The sequence below is a fragment of the Engystomops pustulosus genome, chromosome 2, assembly GCF_040894005.1.
Source record: "Engystomops pustulosus chromosome 2, aEngPut4.maternal, whole genome shotgun sequence".
NCBI classification, from domain to species: Eukaryota; Metazoa; Chordata; class Amphibia; order Anura; family Leptodactylidae; genus Engystomops; species Engystomops pustulosus.
The window spans coordinates 209768755-209789695 of record NC_092412.1 but is presented as its reverse complement, the minus strand read 5'-3'; the positions used below and the strand labels follow the sequence as shown (position 1 = coordinate 209789695).

The 20941-nt window shown below is 40.7% G+C and overlaps 1 protein-coding gene across 2 annotated transcripts in view; it reads left to right on the top strand.

Annotated features, from left to right (window-relative positions):
• SH3KBP1 (SH3 domain containing kinase binding protein 1) overlaps positions 1–20941 on the top strand; it is a 195458-nt gene that overhangs the window by 61543 nt on the left and 112974 nt on the right. For both annotated transcript variants that reach the window (XM_072137957.1, XM_072137958.1), the window contains exon 3: positions 9016–9136. In XM_072137957.1, coding sequence (XP_071994058.1) covers positions 9016–9136 — 121 coding nt within the window. The remainder of the gene's footprint in view (positions 1–9015; positions 9137–20941) is intronic.

Genomic DNA, 20941 nt, shown 5'->3' with positions numbered 1-20941 from the left:
AAGCAGATAGTGATTTCATCCAAATTAATTCTTAACTCCCAAATGTCTGCTTTATGTGGGTGTGTTTTCAAAGGATCCACTCATTTTTCTATTATTTAGTTATGAGACTTTATGTGCCATTTTTCACATTTTTTGGAAAATCAACAAAACCTGGACCGTATTCTTCGGACTATAAGGCGCACAAAAAATCCTTCGATTTTATCAGAAATCAAAGGTGCGCCTTATAGTCCAGTGCGCCTTATATATGAACCTTACTTACAACAGCTGCCTTGAACTGTGCACAGGTCTGACACCTGCTGGTAATTCATCCTTGTAATCCGGTGCGCCTTATAATCCGGTGCACCTTATATATGAACCTAGACACTTTAGCAGGCATTTATAGATGTTGCGCCTTATAATCCGGTGCGCCTTTTAGTCCGAAAAATACGGTATTTAGAACTTTCTACAATTCTACTACAATCCTCAACGTATAAAAAAACACATTTAAGAAGTTTGTTTTAAGTGTTTTATACGGGTTAAAACAAAATGGAGGTGTTGTAGAAGTTGTAATTTTTTTGCACAATACGTTCATTTTGGGCAGAAAATTAAACATTCACAGTGAATTAATTGACAAAAAGCTCCACAGTTTGATACCCAATTTCTCCCAATTGTACTGGTACCCCACAGGTCGTGGTAAACTGCTTTATGGGCGCACGGCCGGGCATAGAATGGTAGGAGGTGCCATCCAGAGCAGATTTACATTGTCACATTGTAAAGGCTATATATTCTTTTTTTCTTTTTAATGTGGACATATAGGGGCTTCAGTTATTGCCACATGAGATGCACTCTTCTGACATCATTTTGAGGCATCTACCGGTAATTAATGAAATTTGTTGGTAGGGAAAAAAATATTCTTTTGCCTTCTGCATTTTTACTATATCATAAAAATAGTGTGTTATGTTTATTCTATGGGTCTCCATGATTTCGGAAATACTTAATTTAAATGGCTTTTTTATTTTTCCCCAATTTTACTGATTAAAAGCTAACTTGGAGAAAATCTTGTTAATTTTAGCATCACCTTCTTTTCATTTTTCAGCTTACAAATCTGGTTAAGGGTTTATTGTTTTGCGAGGAGACTTGTTATTTTTAGCCTTATTAGTCTTATTTTGGGGTCCATAACATTTGCGGTCACTTTTTTTAGAGCATTTTTTAAGTGTATTAATAAAATATTGGGGCAGATTTAGTTACCCGGCCCATTCGCGATCCAGCGGCGCGTTCTCTGAACAGGATTCGGGTCCGGACGGGATTTATGAAGGTAGTTCCTCCGCCATCCAGCAGGTGGCGCTGCTGCGCTGAAAATCATCTGAACGCACCGGAATACACCGAGATGGACCAGGTGAAGGTAAGCGCTTCCCAAGCGACACATTTTTGGTTATTAAATGCGGCGGTTTTTCCGAATACGTTGGGTTTTCGTTTGGCCACGCCCCCCGATTTCCGTCGCGTGCATGCCAGCGCCGATGCACCACAATCCGATCGCGTGCGCCAAAATCCCGGGGCAATTCAGGTACAATCGGCGCAAATCGGAAATATTCGGGTAACATGTCGGGAAAACGCGAATCGGGCCCTTAGTAAATGACCCCCAGTATCTTTTTCGGAACGTTTGCAGGGTTTTTTTTTTTTGATGTTCCCCATGCGGATACATAGCCATTCAGTTTTATTATACAGATTGTTACCAAATATATATATTTTTTGGTGTATTTCTATTTTTTATGCTTTATTAAAACTTATTTATTTTTACTTTTTTTTACTTTATACAAACTTGGACTTGAACCGTCGATGCTCTGATCACTGGTTTAAGTTCAAGACAATTCACTGCATTATGACGTAAACTATCTGGCATGCAGAGCATTCGCAGACAGTTTACAGTCAGACCTGGAAGGGATATGACTGCTGGGCTAATCGTGCACCCTTGGGGCCAGACCTTGGGGCTGCCCTGAACCTGATCAGATCTCCAAGTAAGCGGCAAGGGGTGGGACTAATCCCTAGGGCAGTGATGGCTAACCTATGACACGCGTGTCAGTGCTGACACGCGTAGCCATTTTCACTGACACACGGCTGCCTGAGAGTTAGGTTTCATCCTACATGACCAGGTGCAGTAGCCGGGAGGCTGAGAGATTGCACTGAGCTTCCAGCACTCCCCCCCCCTCCTCCTCCCCCGGGCCGGCCCCTCCCCATGTGTGAGCTGTGCCTAGTGTCTCATGTCAGCACAGGTATCAGCATGGGGCGCAGCAGGAGAGGTGACCCGGCCATACACCCAGGAGGCTCCTCTGCAGCTCCTGATAGTTGTGGTGGGCGGAGGGAGGCAGCACAGTCAGAGGTCACATCGCTGCTGCCTTCTGTGATGTCCCAGCAGCTGCCACCTCTACACTGACCATCTCCACAGCAGGGGCAAGGGAGGACAACAACTCTCATCATATAGTAAGTAAGGTCAGTGCACTGTATGATAGAAGACAGTCATCAGGGCTTGTGTGTCAGTTTAGTCATGTACAAGCCCTGAAATAATCGCAACGCCTTGCAAATCGCCAGACATTGCGATTATTTTGCTCCTCACACCTTCTCCATGCCAAGAGGGCATGAGGGAGATGCAGACAGTGGTGCCTGCTCCCTCGCTATAACCTGTGAACTTTCATGACAGAAAGTTCACAGGTTACTAAGCATTTCCACACCTGTCTGATTGTAACCGATCTATTACAATCTGCGATTTGCACATACGGTAGTAATAGATGATTGGGAAAATCCCCATATACTGCCATACTGTATTATGGTAGTACATGGTAGGATCAATCAGACAACCTACGGTTAAAGTACCCTAGAAGTTAAATAGTATACATATCTGTTATTTAAACTATAAATGTCACAAAATTATGTTTTTTTGTCAAGGTGACACACCACCCGAGTTACGCTCGTTTTTTTGGCGAATTTTGACACACCAAGCTCAAAAGGTTGCCCATCACTGCCCTAGGGGGAAGGCCCTTGAACGCTGTGGTCATGCTTGACTGCAGTGTGTAAGGGTTAACACCCTTGATTGGAGACATCTGCTACTTTCGGCACTGGTTCTGCTTGTGAGCTGGTGCCAGAAACAGCACGTAGTAGGACGTCTAAGTACCTTCCCACACGGACCTACTATTATGCTTGGATGCGTGAAGGGGCTGAAAGGTGTAGTCTGGGAACACAAGTAAAATTATTCAAAAACTATGGAACAATGCAAAGAGTTCAAGTTGGTAATCAAAGTGAAAGGTCCAACCCATGCACTTATTTTAGACAAGATCTTACCGTCTTAGGAGAGTGAACAAATTAGGTGAATGGGTACAACATGAATATAGGCTTTACAGTAGAATTATAAATCCTTCTATAATCACATGAATTATAATTATTATTATAAAAAAATAAACTAGAAATGTCAAGTTACATAAAAATGTTATCTCGTGGGAACCCGACCACGCTGCCTACGAGTCTGCCCTATGCTCTCCACTATAAAACTGTTTGGATTAATTGAGGGTTCTTGAGGGTCATTATTTCTATATCTCATTTGTTGTTCTATTTTGTCGGGGAATGCCAAGTAATAGACTCTCTTAAGTCTTTCTAAAGTAGTTTAATGGATCATTAGTGAATCTCAGTATGTCTTCTATCATCTCCTGCTTACATGGAGACCATGAAGGTTTTTTGCTGTATACTTAGTTTTGTCATGAATAGCATCATGTCTGACAAAGAGAACTAGTATTCTCGAAAGCTCATCATCAGAAAGGTATCACCTGATATCTTCACTTTTCTTTTGCTGGGTTTATCTATCAAAAAAGACATTCTGATGCTGCAAACTCTATATTATTTCTATATCCATCCAGTGGGACATTTCTGTCCAACTGCTACATTATGGGTCATTTACTAAGGGCCCGAATCGAGGTTTTCCGTTTTTCAGTTTCGGAAAAACTGACATATTTTTTTTTAAAAAAAGGGCCGCTTGACACCCACTTACCTGTACCCAGCAACGGATCGTGAACTCCAGCGAACTCGGATGGACTTCAGCGCAGCAGCGACACCTGGTGGACATCGGGCGCACTACCTTGGTGAGGTTCTTTCTCACTACAGTGGCATGTTAGAATGTCACTGAATTTCTCCCATTTTGTATGATTACTTTCACGCTGTGACCCCACAACCCCCAACCCATGCCATTTTTTTTCAAAATATGCCGTATTGTCACTGGTACTCCCGCAACCCGTATCCCGGGTCACAGGCTCCCCCGTGTCCCCTTGTATCCGCAAGCGCGGCACCCGCCTCCCTTCTCGATCCTACTGCCGTGCGCGAGCGTGCCCATCACCTAGGGCACGCGCCGGCGTCAGATAATTTAAAGGGCCAGCTGGATCTTCGTGCCTTTTGCCTTAGAGAAAACTTTGTCTCATGCCCTGCACTGTTATTATGATTTCCCGTTATGACCCTGGTTCCATTCCTGACTACACTCCTCTGCTGCCTGCCTTGACCTATTGCTACGTCCCCGACTCAGATTCCGCGCTGCCTGTCCTGACCTCCTGCCTGCCCTCGACTAAGATTCTGCTCAAAGTCACTGTACCCCGCTTCGGCTGCCATTGCGGACAAAGTCGCACCCGTGGAACGATCTGGTAGTGCCACGTCACAGTCCAACCCACTTTGCGGTGGGCTCTGGTGAAAACCGGGCACCATTTAGATTCATCGTCCGTGGTGGTCCAGTGGCTCCACTACCCCTGGAGCCTGAGCCTGACAGGTATTACATTGATGCAGGTAACAGGACTGCTATTTTGGCCTCTGCGCAAGAGTATCTGCAGAATATTATGGTATTCCATTCACTTATGATTCCTTATAGGTGACAGATGCCAATGTTAAGCATTTCTTTAAAATATGAGATGGGAGTTTTGCCAGGACACACAACAATGGGAAAAGTGCCAATGTGAAAGTTCACACTTCATTAACATTTTATATACCACAAAAATAATGCGTGGAATAAAAAATTATATGAATTCACATAAACATGATTTGTAGCAGAAATTTTTCTTACTGAAAATCAGATCCAGACTTTGGAAACCATGTACATTTCTGGCATTGCCAGCAACACATTTGCTGGGTGTGAATATTCTCATGTGGACACATTTGGTGAAATTCATATCACTAAGGCCTCATGCACACAAGTGGGCTCTCTACTCTCCTGTGGACTGGCGGGCACGCGGCCAGGGGGAGGGGTGAGTGCTCCTCACCCCTCTCTGCTCCATAAAAAGATGAGCAGCCGCTGCCATAAATTGGCAAAATCTAGGACGTAAACATATTTTGCACAGTGCCCGAATGGCCATGTCAGTGTGCAGTAAAACACAGAGTTCAAATGGCATTATGACCAGGTGCCATAGACCTCTATGGGGGCCGTGATCTGAACATCAATTTTGTGGCCAGATCACTGCCCCCATAGCGGTCGTATGCCTTATAAGAAACAGTAGGGATGAGTGTAACATTATAGATTATTTTGGTTCCATATTTTATGAGGATTCAATGACTTTTGGAATCATTAAGATAAGACATACTAGGAAATACCCTTTTATAAAACACTCTTAGGATAGAAGGGGGATTTTCTCATTGTTATTCCTGGAAAAACCTGTCGTGAGGAGATACAGTTGGTAACTCTTTCTACTTTTTTTCTTTTTATATGGGAAAACAAAGAGTCCATTACTATGTGCTCTGCTTAAACTTTATTTTTTGTTGATGTACTAAGGACCCTGTTCGGTAACCCCGATCTCTTGGGCATACTTGGGCTCATAGTCATTAAGGGGGCAGTGAACTTATATTTTCTTGGAATCTATATAATATTTACATGTCATCTATAAAAAGTCTATCATGTCTTGCTTATATGTCTTGTATTTAAAGGCACTAGTATTATTTAAACCATTTATGTTACACTTGGTTCTTATATTAATGTCCAATCTAAAGCAATGTCTCCACTACTTTACATTACTGAAAAAATAAGAGTTGGTAGATCTCACTCATGAGACCATCACCTACATTCTGTCTAAAATTTTAGTAAATTTATTTATATTGTCACATACCTGCATATTTGATGCCCACTGAGGCTCTCTCTCTTGTCTCCCCTCCTCAATATTGTTACGTAACATGACAGTAGTAAAAGCTAAGTCTTGTGAGTTCCCCTTGGATTTCACATGTCAGCATACCCAATTTAAACTATTATACTGGAATTCTATTCTGTTTGTTCATCCTGCAATAAAGGTGTGTGGAGGTTTGTGTACCATTAGATTAAAGGGAACCTGTCATATTGAAGATACAGTGTGATCTGCCAGTAGCATGTCATTCAACAGGTTGAGCTAAGGTAACTGATATACAGTTTTATGGGTGAAGATTCGGTACAACTTGTTAACTTATTGATTAAAATCCCAGTTTCCCCTTTTTATGTTTAGGAGCCTAGAGGGCATTTCTATTCAGTAAGTGACAGCCTTCCTGTTCTACCTGTCAGTCAACAAGAAGAAGGGCCCAGAATCACCAGGTTGTTAATTATTAAATGGCATGTTATACAAAATTATTTCATACAGATCTATATCTTCAGCAATTTAGACCCTCAAGTTCTACATAATATTAGTTTTCTTTTGTAGAAAAATCCCCTTCCACAAAATATACGATGAATGCACCGGGTATCATGACTACAGTCCCAGGTCCACCCCCCCATCTCTGTTGCATGATAACCAGCACAGCTGTGCCAAAATCAGATTGCGTGCGATCCCAGCGTAAACCCCTGTCAAAGAGGACTTTTCACTACCTCACTTAAATGGAGATTAGCATGTAGGGGTTGCTACACAGATTCACAAGCACTTTGAATTTTCCTTCTAGCCCCCATGGTTGCGGGGTTATTAGTCCCGAGATCTGACCATTATAATCTATGTTTGGTCAGAGAGGAGGAGCTGGGGCTGGAGCTGGGGGCATGTGTTATGCTAATCTTCTCTCATACTGTCAGTGGTGAGATGTAATTTCTCTATTTGCATCTAAAGGCTATGTTCACACACATTCTAATATTCTGTTGACATTGCGTTTACATAGTGTTTACAAAAATGTTACACACATTGGTGATGATGATAATGAAGCTGTCTCCCTTCTATGACTGGTTCAGCGCTTCTCCTAGCACATTAGTTATGCACTGCACCACAGGATGATGTAATCCCTGGGTTGTGCCTGAAGGCAGAATAATCAATTGCTGCACCATCCCCCAGCTGCTGTGTATGAGTGATCCAGCTCAGGTTGATTAGTCATGCTTGACTGACCTCCATGTCTAATGAAAAGCTCTGTGTGTAATGTGATTATGCAGGCAGCCAGCCTGACTCAGCTTTCCCAAGGTCCTGAATGTTATAATAGTTTTTTCAGCAAAACCACTCAACTCAGGGATTAACCAAGATATGATCCTGCATCAGTGTAGCTACAGAGGCCTCAAAGTATGTTTGGTTCATAATGTATGAAATAAAATGGTAGGTTTCCTTTAAGGGAAATTCCACACTCATTGCTAGAAATGAAAGGGCATTCATCACCACGATTAACTGACCTAAACTTATTGCAGTGTTATGTTTTTTCTAGCTGCTCCTTCCATGTCAAAACTTTTCATTATAAAAATGAAGATTAAGCTGAAGTTCTTAGGCAGAGTAACTCAGGGCTCCAACTCCACATCTCACTGCATAGAGGAATTACGTTGATGAAGGGGGAAGTTTGAGAGAAGGTGATGGAAACATAGCAGAGGACATTGTTATTTCTACAAAGCTGAAGCCTTGATGTGCACTCCTAATGGCCCCCCAGAGTATTCAGCCTCATTTATATATTTCTAAAGTTAAAGGAAACTTACCATTGTGGATCTACCTAATGAGGTAGATCTGGTGGCAGGTTCCATTAATGTATTATAGCTCCATGAATTGTTAATAACCCAGAGCTTTATATAACTATAATATAATCTATATGCTGCGCACACTCCTCTGCGAAGTCGGAGTTCTGAGCATGTGCAGTATCTCCAGCTTCAGAGCCGAGGCAGCGCAGTCAAGGGCGTGCGCGCTCTGCATTGATAGTCTATGGGAAATCAGAGCTACCCCACATGCACAGGACTCGGGCTTTGCAGACAAGTGAAGACTTCTTGGTTAGAGGGATCGAGAGAGGCTACTGGAGCGTGGAGTAACCATAGCTAATGCTCTACAGCGTGGCTTGTCCACCCGCCAGTAGCCTGTAAAGAAAACTTGCATACAGATGAGATTATGGTTTTATAAAGTTCTGGATCACTTACCGTTTAATTAAAAACTTTAAAAAAAAAGAAGCCTTAGCCAAGCATTGCTAAGTGTGGAAATGGGCTTGGCTTGGGAAATGGATTGGCTTCTCCAGAATTTACCTATCCAAACTAACTGTAGGGCTATGCCCACACATGCCAATATTTTGATTTTACAGTAGCCTTTTCCATGGCAAAAGTTAAAGGAAACCTACCATCACCTACCATAGCAACTAATAAGGTAGAACCGATGGCAGATTCATTTAATGTATTATAATACATTAAATGAATCTGCCATCAGTTCTACCTTATGTATTATAATACATTAAATGAATCTGCCATCGGTTCTACCTTATTAGTTGCTATGGTAGGTGATGGTAGGTTTCCTTTAACTTTTGCCATGGAAGAAGCTACTGTAAAATCAAAATGTTGGCATGTGTGGGCATAGCCCTACAGTAAGTTTGGATAGGTAAATTCTGGAGAAGCCAATCCATTTCCCAAGCCAAGCCCATTTCCACACTTAGCCATGCTTGGTGGTAGACAAGGGAAAAAGGATAGAATTCTGGAGCGTACAATTTACTAAATCTGCACATGGACTGTATCTTTATTAGTCTCACAATTAGTCGCACAATGACCTTTGTTTTATGTGACTTTTCTGGACCCATGATAGAAATTCTTTGTTGATTTATACTTTCTTTTATTTTTTTTTTCCCCCTCAGGAACTAAAGAAAGACATCAAGAAAGACTTGAGCAGTAAACCACCAGACAGACCTAACCAGACCATATCTAATGGCAATGCCCTGCTCTCAAGTGAAGCAGTGGTCCGTGGCTCCGGAAGAGGTAATTGAAATACAAATGGCTTAGATGTCCTGCTGGCTCTGCTTTTGTGGGGAATTTAAAAACATTGTTTTAACCCTTTTACGACCAAGGGTCATTGTCTGGGTCATATTTATCCAGTTCTGTTATGCTTTTGGATGTCTTTGGAACCACTTTACATATCATAGCACGTTTTACTTAGATTTTTTTTAAGACATGTGATACTTCAACTTGATAGTTTTATTCATTACATGTTTTTTATGATAAGGTTAGCTGACAAATTACTAAAAATGGGAAAAAAAGGTTTTTGTCATTTTTCCATTAAAGTTTACCAACAAGCAGTAACCAAATACTTTACCAATAAGCAAAATATGTACATTGTAAATCCATCAGCCTTCTTCAGGTTCAGCTATAGATGCAGATTGTGCATGTACTTCTGCAAACTGGAAGCTCAAGACTTGCTGTAGCAGTCCACTCCCTTTGAATTTCCCCCCAATTTTTTGATGGTCTTCACTTCAATCCTATCAAGGTTGCGGTTATCCTGTTTGCTTATGCACCTTGTTCTAACACACTTATTTCATCCACTCTATTTTCCATTATGCTTTGATATGTCACTACGTGAACAGACAGCTTCTTTAGCAATTACCTTTTGTGGCTTACCCTCCTTGTGGAGTGTGAATGACTTGTGGATATTTGTCAGCAATCTGATTGTGGTGATTGTGTCACCTACTAAACCAGACTAGAGGACATTTTAAAATGCTTAGGAAGCCTCTGCAGGTGTTTTGGGTAATTATTATAATTTCCTGAGATTTCTGAATTCTGGAATTTCATTGGCTGTTAGCCATAATCGTCAACAATAACATAACACTTGAAAAAGTTCACTCTGTTTGTAGTGACTATATTAGTTTTATAAGAGATATGATTTTTTAATTGAATTGCTGAAATTTTTTTTTGCTGATATTCTTATTTATTGAGAAGCGATTGTTAGTTAGTCTGTACTGCTTCCGGTTTATCTCCTGCTCCTGGCACAGTTCTGCTCCGGGTCCTGATGCGAGGGACACAGAATAGAGAGGCATATGGAAGACAGAAGAAGCTGCAGTGTGGTGCAGAGAGGGAGAGGAATCTTCAGTGAGGTGCAAAGAGCAGAAGAGGAGTCAGGAAAGGAGAATATTTATCTTTGTCTGCTCTATGGTCTTCAGTAATAATGTCTTCTATGGGGTCACCAGTTGTTTGCTCTGTGGGTCTCCAATATTATTTGTGTTATGCTCTAGGGCAGTGATGGCAAACCTTTTAGAGACTGAGTGCCCAAACTAAAATCAAAACCCACTTTTTATCGAAAAGTGTCAACATTGCGATTCAAGCAGAAAGTTATTGCTCCCTGTTATTCCAAAAGTTTTGCCCCCCTTAGGCCACCAATACAGTTGAAAGAAGGAGGGCAAATTCACACTATCATTCTCCAGGGTCTCTTTGTACAGGAAGGCTCTTGGTGCCAAGCAGGACCTCCAGAGATAACCCACCTTTGCCCACACCTTCTTACTCTTTCTGCAGTCACAAACAGCCAAGCATGTGTCGCTTTTAAATAGTGCTGGGAGCAGGATCTCTTTAGTTGCCTTGGTCTACAGGAAAATCTTGTGAGTCATGTCTGGTGAACTCTGTGCTGGGGCTATAGCCTGGGTGCTAACAGAGAGGTCTCCGATTGCCACCTCTGGCACCCGTGCCATATGTTCGCCACTACTGCACTAGAGGTCTACAGTATCATTATCTGCTAAGGGGTCTCCAGTATTATTGTCTGCTCTGTGGGTCTCCAGTATTACTATTTACTACTCTGGGTGTCTCTCCATTATTATTGTTGACTGCTCTGGGGTCTCCACTACTATTATCTGCTCTGTGGTCTACACTATTATTGTCTGCTCTGAATGCAGTATTAGGTTACCTGGGGTCTTATTTATAATTTCTATAATGGCATTTTGTGCTGTCCTGTGGTTGTTGGTGAATCTACGGTGCTGGTTACTGATGCGACCACTTAAAGTTGAGTAGTATGAGAATATTGCACTTATTCTCATAAATCCTTAGATCAGGCCTAAATCCTTAGAACAGGGATGGACATTCAAAGGAAATTTCATAATTTTTATAATTTATTATATGTTTGTGGAGTCAGAGTCGGCCCATTTTTCTTGGGCGGCAATGTATAAGACCGACTGCACACGGACATGTGCAGCCCATAGAAACTGACCTGTTGGTCAGTGCTGTGAACGCACCAGCCCGCCAGATTTACTGGAGACCATAGCAAAAAACTCTTAGTAGATATTGTGCTGGATCCCTGGCAGGGGAAATTTTAAGACTGGTGTTTAAGCAACAGTCTTACTGAATTCCTCTAAGATCATTATGAATAACATTATTTAATGTTATTCATTTATTTAGTTTCTGGGGTTCTGAACTAAAATCCTTAACTTTTGCAGGCTATAGTTTTACCCCTGAGCTATAGCCTAACCTGATGTCAACTGGAGGATTTTCTTTAACTAAGAGCTTCATGCACTGGTATATAGAGATGTTTCTTCTGAGATATCTCACTATATATCATTGCAATTGTCCCATTTCACTTATTCATAAAGCATAATTAAAACTTTAAATTAAGTTAATTAATTAATTAAGAAACATGTACGAAACACAAAACAAATTGTGCATATACCATCAAAATGAAGCATGAATGAACCAGGGACACTTCCTCATAGATCCAGGCACATATATATGTTATCCATGGCCTCCTTCCATCTAAAATCAACTTTCATATTTATTCTAAAGAGCCTGAAGGGCTCTGGTAAGTGTTTACAGAGCCCCTCTGTGCTGTAGCTTCACAGGCTGTTACAATGATCAGAGCAGGTGTTCTCTCCCCCTGTACTTCCTGCTGCTGTTAGATGACACAGGTAGAGGGAGGGGACAGAGAGATCAGGGTGTTGGGTGAGACATGTTCTGCTTATTGTAACAGTCTGTGAAGTTACAGTATGGATGATCTCTGGTAGCACACCCAGATCCTTTTAGTCTCATTAGTATAGTTATAAATATTGATTTTAGAAGGTGGGGGCCATGGATAACAAATATAAGAAGATTACCACAGTCACTGTGCCTGGATCTATGAGTAAGTTCCCCCTGGTTTATCGTGGTAGATTTTGATGGTTTCCTTTAAAGGAAATCAACCATTAATATTAAATGAAATTAACCTAAACATACTTGCCTATAGTCTTTTTCACCATGAATCCCAGAGCTGGTCTTCTTTAAACTTGACATGCTGGGATTTCTGTAAAAAAAAAAGTTATAAAAGCAGCCTGGAGCACCGGGACGTGAATAATTAACAGCCTGGAGCTCCGGACATCATGTCCCAGCGCTCTGGGCTGCTTTCTGAACTCTTATTTTTACAGTAATCCCGGCTTGTCAAGATTAAAGAAGACCAGCGCCGAGATCGAGGAAAAGACGACTATAAGTAAGTGTTAATTTAGTTTATTATTAATGGTTGATTTCCTTTAACATTAGCAGGACAATATAATTTATTGCATTTTTTTTAAATGTAACATTAAATAAACATATTATAAATGAAAGGCTATTTTAAGATATCTCCGGCATCCCGACTTCAGGCTCCTCCCAAAAAATAGCGGCATATGCTGACGATCTACTCTTTTTTGTAAGTAACCCAGAGATTTCATTACCTAACCTCATGCAGGAATTGCGTCTCTTCTCATCCTTATCCAATTTCCGGGTTAACTGGTCTAAGTCGGAAGCATTAAACATATCTCTAGCCGAACCTAGAGAGACGCTCCAAGCATCTTTTAGATTTAAATGGGCAACAATTGGTATTAAATACCTTGGAATACACCTCCCGGCAGACTTATCTAAATTATATGCATTGAATTTCCCCCCGGTCCTTCAAAACATTCAAAGAGATTGTGCTAAATGGTCCAAAGGACTCTTCTCATGGTTTGGAAAATGTGCCATTTTTAAAATGAACATTTTACCCCGTTTACTGTACCTATTTCAAGCAAGTCCCATTCACATACCTGTTGCATTTTTCCGATCATTGAATGCCATACAGCATAGCTTTATTTGGGCAAGGAAACCGGCCAGAATTAGCCGAAACACTCTGTTCAGGCCTAAAAGATCTGGAGGGATAGGTCTTCCTGATATCAAGAATTACTATAGTGCAACACACATGGCAAGAGTTTTGGACTGGTGTTGCAACCAGAAGGAAAAGCCATGGGTACACCTTGAGCAATCTTTCACCCAAATACCATTACAGATACTGCCTTGGTTGGAACCCTCCAAAGTGGTATCCTTAAAGAAACACCCCACAGTAGGTCCCACCTTGACCATGTGCCAATCTCGAATAGTTCGAAACAGACTTATCCCATTGGAATCTCCTCTCACACCCATTCTTGGCAACCCGGACTTTCCTCCAGGTTGTGATGACCAGATTTTTAAGAAGTGGAGGGGAGCAGGCAAATTTAGGGCAGAACACTTCATCAAAGACTCAAATTGGATGACGAGTCAGGAGCTGTCAGGGATGACAGACCCCTGTACTCTTGGGGTGTGGAGGGTCAGTCAGCTGCGGCATTACCTGACCTCATTGTCTCATTGTCAGCAATTTAATAAAGAGAAGACTACTTTCGAATGCTTATGCAGCAACACAAATGGCTTGCGACATACCCTATCCCTAACATACTTATGCTTGATGTAAATCCCAAATGATCCGGGCCCTACTTTCCTCACACAATGGAAAGAAGACCTAAATATATCTCTGACCCCTGAAATAAACGAGAGAATTTTCGAGCTTTGCCATAGTGCGACAATTAGTTCACGATATCAGGAAGCAAGTTACAAATTGCTATCAAGATGGTACAGGGTCCCGACCAGATTACATGCTATTTTTCCGCAAGTCTCAGACATGTGTTGGAGGTGCGGAGAGGCGCAGGGTTCCTTTTTACACATCTTCTGGTCCTGCAACGTACTCACGCCATTTTGGCAAGACCTGGGGAGAGTTATCTCCACATTGTGTGGAAATTCATTTAATTTGGAACCTTCCCTTCTCCTCTTCCATCATTGCGATATGTCCGCACGAGGATATAAGAGATCCTTGCTACGTTTCCTGGTCATCGCTGCAAGATCCTGCATTCCTATACTGTGGAAGCAAACTGCCCCGCCGACAATGTCAATGTGGGTCACAAAGGTCAATGACCTGATGCACATGGAAGACCTTACTTCCTCGGTTCATGGAACCCATGAAAAATTTTACAAAACGTGGCAACCCTGGATTCAGTTTAAACAGTCTCCTGAATACGTAAGGCTGCTATAAAATTATATAAATATAAAATCTTGAACACAAAAACATCTTTCTGGACGAGACCCACGACCAGGATCCCCCTCCTAAGCTACCCCACCCCACCCTTTTCCTATTATTTCTTTTTCTCTTTTTCTCCTCTAACCCCTCTTTTCTGCGATGTTTTAAGTTCAGTTTGAGTGCTGTGGTACTCTGCCGAGATCCACAGACCGGCTGAACGAGTTCTGACACATATGTAAACAGATAGACAAGTGAATCAGGCGGGAATGTAGACTTTATTTTCTTCCAAATCAATTACATAGATATAGAAGACAATGGTTCTTGATAATGTTTTTCTTTTTCTTGTGTTATAACATACAGAGACCCTGACCTTCATTGTATGTAAGAATACGAAAGATGATTTGTAATCACTTGCTTTCCTGTATCTTGATTTGCTGTTTGTCATTAATAAACAAAATTATAAAAAAAAATGAAAGGCTATCTTCTAAAATCTAAATCTCGTCTCATACAACATGCCAAGTCAGCATTTCCATGCTGCAATTTCTGCAGCAATGTACAGTCGCAGTGTAGTGTGTAGGATTTATGACAATCCCATATCCATATTGTAGAAAAAATCTGCTTTGGAATCACCTTATCACTGCAGATCTTACATAAGTAGCAAATATGTGACATGTGACCTTTACAACAAAAAATTTGCCACACAAAAATTGATGCATAATATGCAACAGCAGCCAGCTGGCTGCGGGTTATAGCTGGGGTAAATTCTGTAGACATTTAGCTACCGTGCAGATTTACAGGGACAGAATTCAGCTAATTTTATGTGCATCTGATTCTTGAAGGCAATCAGTAGTTGTTGTGGTTACTGTAGGACATCCACCATAAAGGCTGTGAGCATTTATGCTCTTAATTAGTTTTTGTTGAATACCTTTCATAAATGTAGATCACTTTTTAGAGATTTAGAGATATGTTCATGTTCCTTTCAAGAAACCTAATTAAATTGATTGTGATTCAGTGTTACTAGTCAATAAAACTGTAAAAAGATGTTTTACCATATATTTCCTCATGTGAATGTATCTTCCTTCCTTTCGGTCCCTACTAATTCAGTGCCTGGTTATGGTTTTAACGTGGGTGGTTCTGATACGTGACAAAGGGCATTGGTTATAGCTCTATCTGCAGCACACATCTAGGTATAATATTACCAGGCCGAGCTGAGCATGCTATGTGCAGAAATACCTTAAAGGGATATTCCGACAAAGACAAAATTCTCAAATATACTCAAGATAACAAGATAACACGTTCTCCAATTCAATGTTATTAAAAAAATGCAGCATTTAACATATATAATTCCAACCTGTCTCTATCAGTCCTAGTGTACACAATTTTGGTTGCCCTTGGTTACGACCGGTAATCTTCTGAGTTTAGAGTAAGCATACATATTACTCTTCTTGCATTCCAGGATGATCTCACACACACACTGGCTCCCTGCCGGCAAACAACAATACAGTGTGAGGAAAGTGAAGTCACAAGCAGATAAGATCTTTATCCAGGGGAGAGGAAGGGAGGTATATAGCAGATCTGCAGTTTGTAATGGATGTGATAGCAGAGGGGAGAATGTCATGTGTAATATACAGCTCATGAATCTAATCATCTCTCATCCCGATCTGTTTCATCTCTCTTTCCAAGTGTCAGATACTAGTAGAATGTTCAGAAGCTAAGCGAAAGTGTATATAAACCTGTACCCTTTTAATCTAACCACATTGCCAGCACACAGCACTACAATCATAATGCGTCTGCTGAGAGAGTCCCTGCTCACTCTGTGGAATTTTACAATCATCATCACTGAGTGATAGGAGCTAAAATGGCAATGAAGCTGAGTAAAATTGTAAAGGGGTTAAAAATTATCTTTATTGTGTTAACATCTAGGGGTAAACCTCTTTAATGGGTGTGCCAAGTGACATTTATGGAACAGTTACCAAGATGAAGTTTTTATGTCTTAGATGTATAACTAGGAATAAAAGACAATTCCTTTATCCTAAACAATTCCTTTCTGTGGCTGTAATGTAAGAAAATCAGTTTGTAAACTTATATGCAAATCACCTGATGTGGGTCCAATGATAGTAATGGATTTCGGTATATGCAGTGTTCACTGTCCTTCCCTGCCTCTCTAGTCTCACTGCTAGGACTGCAGTCTGGAACATCGAGAGGGAGCTCTGTTGCATCATTGGGCACTTAATGTCATGTGATCAGGGTGATGTCATCTAAGGTCCTGTTACATTTGCAACGTCGATCTCATGTTGGTATCCAATCAAATGAAATCACAGCATGCCTCTATGGAGGCATGAGGAGGAGTAGAAGTCCATGGAGGCATGTGATTTTATGTGATCAGATACATACATGGGATACACATCGCAAATGTAACATGATATTAGATGACATCACCCAGGTCCAATGACCTTAAGTGCTGATTGCTGAGAAGAGGAGCATGGGACATGAGGAGCAGTAGATGGGAGGGGCCAGCTGAGCAGGACTATAAGATAAAGTTGATATATGGGGGATATAAGTAAAAAAAATTAGCTAATAGAAGAGTGTCATTTAATTAATATGACTCTATAGTAATATGCCACTAGCTGTATTTGTGAAAATGTGGTGATAGGTCATTTTTGTCAGATTATTCCAAAAATTGTATTAGATCACAGGTGATAAAAATAAGTCAATAAAGTAAATCTTAGTGAATCGCGGCAGAGTGCTCACTTATGGGTAATCGGCCTTAGGCTATATTCACACAAACGTATGGGGGACGTATGTATAGTCGCAAGCTAGCGGACGTACATACGTCCCCCATAGACACCAATGGCTGCACAGAAAGGGTGGAGGTCACCCCTCCTCCTCTCCATTGCGGCGTACGTATGCCTGCCCAGCCATAGCCGTGTGGGCATAAGATCGTCTGTGTGTTTCCATGTATCCAATTGCTTTTTGCCGAAATCAGGTGTAGATCATAAAGGGTGTAGCTTCAAAAACTGCATCTAAAACTAAACATATAAGCCCAGGTGTTATTTCGGATATAAGAGAACATGTGGTATGGCAAGGAAATACCTGTTGTAATGATTTAATGACCTAGAAATAAATCAGTAAATAAGCTGTCAGTCGTGGGCAGCCAGGCATTGTACATGTTGTCAGATTCTATGGATTATTCTGTAAAGTGCATACATATCGTTCACTGTAATGTGCATGTCTATGTTAAAGCGCCTGTTAAATGCACACAATGCTGCAGCATGATTTATGGTAGCATACATCTAGATAATGACACATACTTGCCAGGGGGCAGCGTAAATGGATTACATGTCAGCATAATACATGGAAAGTGCGATTTATGGCCACAATCCAGGAGTGACAGTATAATCCCCTTGTTTTAATACGATCTCTGTCAAAGATGCTACAAAATACTTATTACCATTTTTACTGGGAAGTTCTTGTTTACCTGCAGCATAAATGAACTTCAACCAATGTTTTGTCCTAAAATAGCTCTCTATATGCTTTGAATAATTTTTATTGTGAGGCTTTTTAACATGAAAATAACAATTACCCTTAAAATCTTTTTTAGGAAAAAAATAGTAGGGATCTAAAGTACAACTGTTAAGTATAAAAACTTTTTTAAAACTCTGCACTAAGCAAAAATAAGTAATTCTTTAATTTACTGTTCATAGCTATCTGTAAGTGTTTAGCTGTTAGCAGAGGTTTTACCTTACCCCCCCCCCCCCTCCTTTTATCTGGCTTCCTGGTAATCATGGGAATCCATACAGGACGGCTTAAGACAAGAGGAGGCTTGTTGGGAGGGAAGTAAAACAGGACTTTGAGTGATGTTACAAGCATGTGACTCATCATATGCTTCAGGTTGTCCAATTTATATGAATGCCCTCAGTGCTCTAGCCTCAGTGCCTTAGGAATAGCTGAATATGATTTTATAAGAAGGGATGATAGATATACCAGGCTGTATCTAAGGCTAGGAAGAAGTCAGCAGAATGATATCATTGGAATTGTTGTCAAAGGCTCTCTCCGGCTGTGCTAAAACTATTTTACAGTTACTATTTAATATTATATTTTTTAGAAGCTAGTGAGGTCTTTTTTAATATAGAGCTCTAAATTTCTGCATAGATGTAGTGGAAAAATATGTTCACAGGGCTTATCTACTTGACCATATCTAGACTGCCTGGATTTTGATTGGATACTTACAGTATTCACTCAGAGCAGAGAAGAGGGGTGTAGAACAGTTCATTACAAAGAGAGGAAAGCGCTTCAGGCTAAAAAAAACAGCCCAGAGCTCTTGCATGAGCTGCACAGTTGTATTAAAAGTTCACTTCACAATCCTGCTGCTACTAACCACACACACAAAAGTAAGGTAACACAGTTCTAAATTGTAAGGTAAGAAGTCTAAATTGTCTACAGTTTATTTTGGTCAAAACCTTTGACAAGTTCCCTTTAAAGCACACCTGCCATGAGGTCTCTGTCACTATTTCTGTCACCAATACCTGTTAGAGCAGCTCACAAGGATCCCATCCCAGTCTTTATCTAGTCAATTCATACATTAATCATTATAAAATCATCTTTTCTTTATTATGTAAATAAGGCTGGTCACATGGTCAGAGGCAGTGATGTCACCCGTGTTACCCCTCCCCTCTCCTCCCCCTGCTCATGTCTGTGTGTAATGTATAGCAAGTGTCTGTGCTTTACCTGCTGATATGCTCTGTCCTCCTAATACACACGTGTGAGACACAGACATCAGCTATACATGTATCTGACATGTTCTGCTGCCTGGAGCAGTTGTATCTCTTCTATACACACACAGGCTGCAGGGGGCGCCAGCACCAGGAAGCACATGGAGGAGCCATTACACCATTATACCTCACATCATTATACAGGCTGTCAGTCAAGCACTGGGGGTGTTGCTGTGCCTCCCACTCATGAATAAGCTGGACAGCCTGAATATGATAATTACTCATTGCACATCTCACAGGTCATTTGCATACAGCTTTAGGACCTCATTGCTTAGGTTTACAGGCATGTAGAGGGACAATAAAGGGATAGAGGCAATGCTCTCTAATGGCAGTTTATGAAAATATATTTAGTTTAGGGGGTTAAATTGCCTGACGGGTTCTCTTTAAGGCCATCTAGTGGCCGTATATGTCACTGGAAATATGCTACATTAGAACAGTGATCACGTGACTGTGAACGTTTAGTTGTTGGAGACCACTGCATTAGGGTATTGCAGTACAATGCTAATACGTAATATAGGCATCAGTCCCGTAGCTCGCACATTTAGATTGTCCATTTTAATTCCTTATAAATCTACCAATAAATCCATAGGAATTATAATAAAGATAAATGACAATAAATAGTTGAAATTGTAATCTATTCTTAAGAGCATTTTCTGCAGAAAAATCATTAGGGGAAATGAGATCATAAGTGTTAATGAATGTGATTATTTTTGCGCTAAATACAAGATTAATCCTGAAGTTAGTTAGAAATACGTTACACTTTATTCGTCTCCAGTAGGCTGTTTTATTGTGGCCTAGATGAGATTTGCTCCTAAGAAATATTGGCAGCGCGTGTGAGATTTCCATAATGTTTCTGCATCTGTAACAATAATTGCCTTCAGCCAAATATGAAGATTTTTGGTTTTTTTAATGTGGCAGATGAAAAAAGTCGTTTTGCTTTTATTTTAGATTGTTTGTAAGCAATTATATCCATCATTAACTATTTCATGCAGAGCGCTGTGCTATTCAGCAGATTAGTCCAAGGAATACAAAGGATAGGCAATTTTTAAAACCATTATTTCTGCTTTTGCTGTACCTTCTTCGTTAAAGAGTTTGACCACTAATATGAAACTGGGTAAGTAGAAGCACCTAAAAGGTGATGTGTTGAATGACCTCTCAGAAGCTCCCAGCCCAATCAATAACCCCAATGCTATCATTCAATTGTCATGGTCGACCGTGGTGCTTAAAATGCGATCCGTGACAAATTTACAAAGGCAAGAGGAGGACGTGAGAAGGGACTGTTTCCTATCGTTAATGGTGTATACTTTTATGGAGAACCTTTCATTTTAATCTTCTCTGTGATGAAATTCGAGCTGTAAAGTGATATCTCAAAAATAGGGCATTTTTAGCATTTTGCTCGGCCAAATCACCATTGTGAAGCCCATAAAAGTTCAGATTTTTTTTTTCAATTTCAAAAGTGACATAGAAAACAGAAAAAATAATCATCAAAAGTTCTTTAACAATATCAAAGAGAAAAGAAAAATGTCTTTTAGCTCACCACCTCCAATATGTTCAATGTCCCACAAGGGAAATCGCATTCACGGACGTCCCGCAGCCCACAAGAAAAATGGAGCAAATTTCGACGGGTTGGTAGATAAAAAAATTTTTTCTTTATTGAAGAACAAAAATATCCATGACATTGGCAGCAAATATCACAGCGGTTAGCAGTACCAAAAAGACAGTTTTGTTGCC